Here is a 7,787-nt window from a genome sequence, read left to right on the forward strand (position 1 = left end):
CGGATGTATAACAGCCAGTGTTTGCACGTACTCGTTGCTAGCGAAACGACCACTAAGCTCCGAGCAGGTCAGTTTGAAAACACGATCCAGATAGTAAGCCGGCTTGCGGTTTGTGTATATGATGAGATGTATTAGTCGCTGATAATTGTAGGACGTGTCGGCGCCAGAGAGAACAACACCATCGCGATCGACACGCGCAGTGATCGAAGGTACTCTACGCAGAGCATCACCGGGCAAACCTAAACTCTCGTGGTCAGGATTAAGACTCGGATAAACACTGACCGCACACGCGTCCAATCTGGCAGCGGAACCGGCGGTAACGAGTACATCAGGGAATACGCGTACACCTAAACGGAATTCTGCGTATTCCCTAGCCACGTAGCCAGTGCCGTTGACAGTTATTCCTGGACGAGGTGGTGGTAGAACGGTGACGTACGATTGAACAGTTGGTACAGGGAGCGGATTGTTCTCGCTACCCTCGCATACGATCGTTGTTTCTAAGCGGAAATTACGACGACCTGGTTGGAATAACCGATACGACGGAGAAGCGTTTCGACATTGGTGCGATTGTCTCCGTCGATTCGTACCTCTGTTAGGTCGGAATTGGTGAGCAACTGTGTTCCCGGTTGAAGCAAGTCCATCGACGGTACGTGAATACCCTCCTGGCAACGACGCAAGCAAGACAACACGTCTGGTTTCTCGTTTCGTCCAACTAGAACGGACAGTCCGGCCAAGTAGCCGCGGAAGTGATGTTTGGTTTTATTATCAGAACCCTGCCAGCATGCACCGACCACGAGTGTCGTGTTGACGCCTTTCGCCGGGTGTAGCGGCCAATCGTCGATCACTTCAGGATTCTTCTCGTCCGTATGCCATTCCTCGCCGTCGACGAACAAACTTACATGAGGGAAGTCGACTTGTACGGCATAATGATGCCACTTGTCGTCGCATACTTGACCAAGTTTCCAACGCCATTCGGCAGGCCGGAAGATATTAGGATCGCCCTCGGAGAAGTCGCGTCTGAGCAACAAAATCAGTCGGCAGTTTCTAACGAACAGGGCGTAGTGATGTCTATTCATCTCTGCAATAGAAAAAGGATCGAACGTTCAGTCGAAAATTCCAAATACATGATAATGAATAGAGAAAAAAAAAGAAGCGTGAACTCACTGTGATCATCTGCAGCGCACAAAAGATGCTCTTTAACATGTGGATCCTGTCTGGGACGAGGTCGGTGTTTCACCCAAACTCCGATAGTGAATTTCTGTGCCAACGTATGTTCGAGGACGTCGCTAGGTACAATCGCAGCGGAATCAACGCCGTCGAATTCGAAGATCTCGTCGGCCTCTCTGCCCTCGTCGCGTGACAAAGACGCTGTCCAGGATGTGGTAGGCCCGGGTGTCGGTAACAGATCTACGCTGTCACGAGACGCACCGCATAATTTACGTTGACTTCGTACACCGTACGTGTCACGGTCGCAACCTTTTCCTATATGATCCGTAGCGAGGGTTAGCGTTGCTCTGACGTTACGCAAAATACACGGAGCGTCGCAGAGATCCAGCCTGGCGGATGGAAGCAACGGTTGAGAACCTACGCCCGCGGCATAATCAACCCTTTCTGGAATTCCCCTCCAGCCGGGTGCACAGACACGATTGACCTTAACGGTTACCATAGCCGGTGCAGATTGTTTCATACCACAATCGTACGCTACAACGCTTAATATATAATTATGGGAACGCTCGTAATCCAGCGGCTCGGTGTTACGTATGGCGCCTTCATTGTCGATGATGAACGGTTGGTCGGCTGTCAAAATTTCATACTTGCATACGTCGCCGAATTTCGGGCTGCAATCTCTGTCGGATGCTTCCACGCGTACTACCTCTTCGTACAAGCGACCTTCGTCCACGGTGCTCACATAGGCCGGTTGCAGAAACTGTGGCGGATACTCGTTCACGTCTACCACGGTAATATGCACCGTGGCGCTAAAAATCGAATTAAAAGTGATATTATTACATTTGTTCTTTTGTTTTTTTTTTTTTTTACAAATAAATTAACAAACGAAGTTCAAGGTTTCATTGTCGATGATGAACGGTTGGTCGGCTGTCAAAATTTCATACTTGCATACGTCGCCGAATTTCGGGCTGCAATCTCTGTCGGATGCTTCCACGCGTACTACCTCTTCGTACAAGCGACCTTCGTCCACGGTGCTCACATAGGCCGGTTGCAGAAACTGTGGCGGATACTCGTTCACGTCTACCACGGTAATATGCACCGTGGCGCTAAAAATCGAATTAAAAGTGATATTATTACATTTGTTCTTTTGTTTTTTTTTTTCTTACAACTAAATGAACAAACGAAGTTCAAGGTAAAGAGGACGAAGAGAACAGGAATGTTCCTCGTTACAGTAATACGAGTTTATAAATATCGCGCGAATGACGAATCTCCGTAATTCGATCTTCGTTAAAAGACAGAGAAAAGCTGTACAAGTGTAGCAAAGTCTATCTTCTTACAGTCTCGGGGAAATTGATACATCGAGATATTTTACCTATTCGAGTGAAAACACCTGTACACAGTTGAATTAACCGGAGGTAACGAAGTTTGTGTGATACAATTAAAAAAATCAACTCGTGAGAAAAAGTACATTTTCAGAAATTCGTGAGAATTATTTTACAGTTTAAAGCAAAGATGCGCACAAGATGAAATGAAACATTTTCTGACGAAAATTGTAACCAATTTTGTGTGATACAATTAAAAAAATCAACTCGTGAGAAAAAGTACAGTTTCAGAATTTCGTGAGAACAATTGTACAGTTTAAAGCAAAGTGCGTACAAGATGAAACGAAACATTTTCTGTTATCGTGAGAAACAGCGACGTGTTGCATGCTTGTACAGTGTTTTTAACTGGGTTATCTGGGTTGGGATGTATTTTATCATAAAATCAAACAGGAAAAATGACAATGTGATTTACAAAATATGCGGTTATTTAGCGTATCTCGGTCGATAATGAAGAAATCGTGTTGGATCGAGAAACGTATTACATTGGTAGGAAAGTTAAAGCTGGTCGAAGTTTGTCGTGAAATTGTTGATAGTATTTCTCTGCGATTCGTACTTTTCCGATAGCGATTCGTTGCAGCCAACGGCTTCGATATCAAACTTGTAGTTGCGCCGTTTCTCGCAGTTCAGAGCTCGCAATGCTCTCAGCTCTGCCATTCCTTTCTCTTTCAGAACAATCTTGAAGGGCGCTTCGCCATGGTGTTTGTTCGCAATACGGAAGGAACAGACTTCGGCACCTATAGCTCGTATTTGTGGCGTGACCTCGACCAGAGTCTCGTTTTCCTTCACCAGGCCGTGATATCCGCTGTCTGGACTGTCCAAATCCAATCGTAGAGCTGCGAAACAGAAGCCAAGAAAGTTTAATTAGAAAAAAAGAAGAAAAATATGAATATTTTTGAAAATTTTTTATCAAGCGTATCGTAGAATTGAAATCTGATAAGATTGACAATGGAGGATTAACGAGGATATAATTCTTCCTGTTATGCAATTTTCTCCCACTCGAAATATGTTCGCGAAAGATAACTCGGATAAGATCGATAGCAAATTTCTTATTACACCGATAATCACCGATTTCGCGGGGAGTCGAGATAATTATTTAGCGATTCAAAGATTTTGTGATTTAGAGATTTTAAGATTTGGGGATTTTAAGACTTAGAGATTTAAGGATTTAAAAATTTCAAGATTTTAGAGATTCAGAGCATTGGAAAAATTTGTTTTCGATCATTTTCTCAGCGCGATAGTTTCACAGAGATTTCGAATTTAAAGAGTTTCAGAATTTCCGAGATTTAGAGTATCGAGAAATTTCTTTCTCCGTAATTTTCTCGCATGTTCGCAACGCGATAGTTTCACAGAGGTTTAGAATTTTTCAAATTCGAGGATTCGAGAGATTCAGAGTATTTAGAAATTTAAGGATTTTAGAGATTTAAAAATTAAAAAATTCAGAGCATTGAAAAATTTCTTTCGCCCATTTTCGCAACGCGATAGTTCCACAGGCGCAATTCACACGAAGCTCGGTCAGAAATCGGCCAAGTTACACAAGCACAGCTTCACCGAAGGTGAAAATAAACCAAAAACGCGACTTAATCTCCCAATTTAATTCCTCAGAATTTTCTATTCCTTTTTGTTTCTCTTTTTTTCTGTTGCTTTTCGTCAAGCCTGTTCGAAGAAATAAGGGCTCACAGAAATAGCCCGGAAGCTTTGCGATGCTGGGAACGAGGCACTTGGAGGCTCGAACAATGCAACATGCATTAATTAAAATTTCAAGTTGATTTAGACGAAACTTTACCGGCTATTTGAAATTATTATGCGGACATTATGAAAACGAGCGAGTGTTCATTATTCCTACTTTATTAGAACCAGAGAGAAGATTAATAATTTACCGAGTTTACGCCAAGTAGGTCATTATTTCGCTACTAATTAATGGTAACTGACGTTCCTTCTTTTCTTCTTTTTCCCCCCTTTTTTTCGTCTAATGAATTCCAGTGAACCCAGAGCCTTTATTGAATGAACGAAGGGAGAAACACTTAGAGAATAGGTGAAATAGTAATCTTTTTACCATCGCGATAAACGTTAGTGTAAGAGTAAAGAATTACAAGGGCTTAGAATAACTGATTTTTAAAACGACGTAGGTTCGCTGGTCGATGGTTGGGTACAATAATGTGTGGGCCGCTGCCCCTTTTCCCGTTTTTATACGCTTCTTCGGCCGTTAGGGCCCTGTAAGCCGTGGGGTGGGGGGGGAGCCTGCGCTGCTCCTTGTCTAGGGGGTGGGGGGTGCAACCTGCGCTGCTCCTCGTCTAGGGCCCCCTGCAAGCCGTGGAGTGGGGGGTGCAGCCTGCGCTGCTCCTTGTCTAGGCCCCCCTGCAAGCCGTGGAGTGGGGGGTGCAGCCTGCGCTGCTCCTTGTCTAGGCCCCCCTGCAAGCCGTGGAGTGGGGGGTGCAGCCTGCGCTGCTCCTTGTCTAGGGCCCCCTGCGGCTCGGGTCCCGCGGTCGTTGCCTAGGCGCGTCGCACAACGCCTTACTCTAGTTAGATCTTTTTTGTTTCACAGTAAAATTAAGTTCCACGTAACCTAGATTCGGCATTTTCGAGAGAGAGAGAGATACTTGATCGTGGTCGTTGGAAAGATCGAACGAGCCCGGCGATTTTTCGATTCGCGAGGAGAGCCTTGATGGAACCGCGGCCGGCGTCCATTTGCATGGTAAAAGTTCGCCGGTGAATTACTAAAAATCGAATGCTTCGAGATTCCATGCATAATTGTTGACACGCAACACGCTCTCTTGTTACAACTAAAGAAGAATCACCTTCTCTTCGGCAAACTTTCTCGCAATTAAAAGGGCGGAGAATTCTGGCTTACAATTAGACGAGTGGAAGGAATCGATTTTATTCTTATTTCTACGAGTGCATGTACGTAACGTGTTGAAAATGTGTCGCTGAAATTGTACGCGCGAGATCGATGAAAACGACAGAAGTTATAACGATCTCGAAGAAAGTGACGCATCGCTAGCGAAACTGAAACGCGTTTCGCGAACTCGCCTCCGTTCACCACTTCTCCGCAACGAATCGACTAATCTCGCCGAAATTTTGCATACGTATAAAGCAGACGTTCGTTTATCGTCTGTAACAGAATTACGTCGATATTCGCGATAGTTCTCTTTTTATCGCCCGGAGAACCTAAATCTTCACCGATGAAAAAACGACACCTTTTCCCTTCGCGTGATTATCGTTGTCTCTGATTGTTCTCTTTTCAAACGAATCAAACAGCGTGAATCGTGGTAGCCAAATATGGTAGAACTTGAACAATAATTGAGATAATTTTGTAAAAATTACACCGCCTTTTTTGACCAGATTTTCGGCCGAAGGAGTGCGAAAAATTTCGATTTCCTCGGTTCCGAAAAATGTCGTCTTCAAGTGGGAATACCCGCTTAAAGATAGTAAAGCGACACATTGTACAATAGGTTCTCCTTTCACAACAGCTTTTCGTTACATTCTCAGAAACGAATTCTTCTATCATCTCCGGACTGATAGTATTTTATTTCGAATATCTCTTACCGCACCGATCCTTTTCCACTCTTATCACTGTACCGATAAAGATTGCACAATGGAAGGAGAATGGTCTTTATCAACGTTTGCCTTAACTTTTTTCCCATTGTGCCATCGCGAAGCGAATCATCGAAGATTGATCATGCGACGAGAATAAAAGGATTTATTCGTTATTTTTCAAATCGCCAGGAACTCACGTTAGCGAACTGTTACACAGCTGGAGACATGATTGACGTTAATTCTAACATTGAATCAATGATAATTGCTAATTATCTCGTTATCCCCGCTATAGGTATGCAACATATACAGGGTGCCCCACGCAACTGGAACAGGCTGTACCTCTTGAACGGTTGGGAATAGAAGAAGAAGAATGGTATCAGACGGTGCATAATATGCACCCCTAAATTTTATGCACCCCTGTGCATCGGTGCATCAGAAAAATGCAACTGCACTTTTTTTTTTGAATGGAAACCTATGTTTTTGAGTGCACCAATCGATGCAGTTTCTTGTGCTCTACATAAAAGTACTAACATACTTATGCCCTAAACTGATTCGTTAGGAAGTTATCGAAGCTAAAAGTTCTCTGAATTATAATGGAACATAACGTAGGTACTCCGGAACACTTACCGAGAGAACGAAATAATCATGTATGTATCTCGAATAGTCGGTAATTTATTGAAAGTGAATTTTCCAACTTTGTCGTTAAAGTTCCTGAAGCTTTTGTCATACTTGGAGATTATCGTACTATTGAAGTACTATTTAAAAAAAGTTCAAATTCGTCAATGACCGCCGCTTAGATATTTTTAAACGAAGTTTCACTATTTTCAATATTCTTCAAATAAAATTCTATTTTAATGTTATTTAAATACTACTTTTCTTTTTAATTTATGGCAAATTCGTCGAGATTTCAATAGTTATAGTATACAGAGTGATTTTCATACTATTTCATACTATTTAAATATTGCAAATAAATGGAAATATTTCGAAATAAAGCTCCACTATTTTCAATGTCCCTCAAATAAAACATTATTTCGATGCTGTTTCAAAAATTTATTGCAAATACGTCAATGACCATAGCATAAATATTGGAAACTGAAAAGAAAAAAATAGATGAAGCATTTCGAAATAATAAATTTCCAATATTTCCAAACATCCTCGAAAAATGAAATACTGTTTTAAAAACTTTTTGCACACAGTTTGCACGCGTGTCTCGAAATAAAATAGACTATTGAACTATTCGAATGAATATTTTAGCCAGCCCTGCGAGAAATGCTCGTAACATACTTACGTATCGTTGATTTCTCAATATAGAAACCATGTGTTTCAATGAAATTGAACCAAAGAGTGAACCACAATGAATTGCATCCAGCATACTGCTGTGCATTGACAACTGATAAGTTTGACACCGTTTTCAACGTAGAACAACCATTCCCGACCGTTACACTCTGTTCTATAATGGCATTTTGTGGAGCATCGGGTGTTTCACATTACACCTGTTTTGTTCAAAGCACACTCACGAGAAATAACTGATTCCGAATTAAAAGCCAACGGTTAAACTCGCCACTTTTAATTCGAGATTAAAAATTCTCAAAATTGCCGCTTTTCACTTTGGAATTGGTTAATTCTGAAAACCATCGCTTTTTCATTTCGAACTGGTAATTCCGGCGAGTTTGTTTTACAAAACAGATATTTTCTTTGTTTTTT

General features: G+C 42.2%; 1 protein-coding gene across 1 annotated transcript in view; it reads right to left on the reverse strand.

Moving 5' to 3' along the window:
• LOC108576212 (calsyntenin-1) overlaps positions 1–7,787 on the reverse strand; it is a 12,309-nt gene that overhangs the window by 1,210 nt on the left and 3,312 nt on the right. The window contains 4 exon segments of the mRNA XM_017939160.1: positions 1–524; positions 527–1,078; positions 1,165–1,976; positions 3,103–3,382. The exon segment at positions 1–524 is cut by the window's left edge and continues 22 nt beyond it. Of these exon segments, the coding sequence (XP_017794649.1) occupies positions 1–524; positions 527–1,078; positions 1,165–1,976; positions 3,103–3,382 (2,168 nt within the window).

This window comes from Habropoda laboriosa, unplaced genomic scaffold (assembly GCF_001263275.1).
Source record: "Habropoda laboriosa isolate 0110345459 unplaced genomic scaffold, ASM126327v1 scaffold212, whole genome shotgun sequence".
In the NCBI taxonomy this organism is placed as follows: domain Eukaryota; kingdom Metazoa; phylum Arthropoda; class Insecta; order Hymenoptera; family Apidae; genus Habropoda; species Habropoda laboriosa.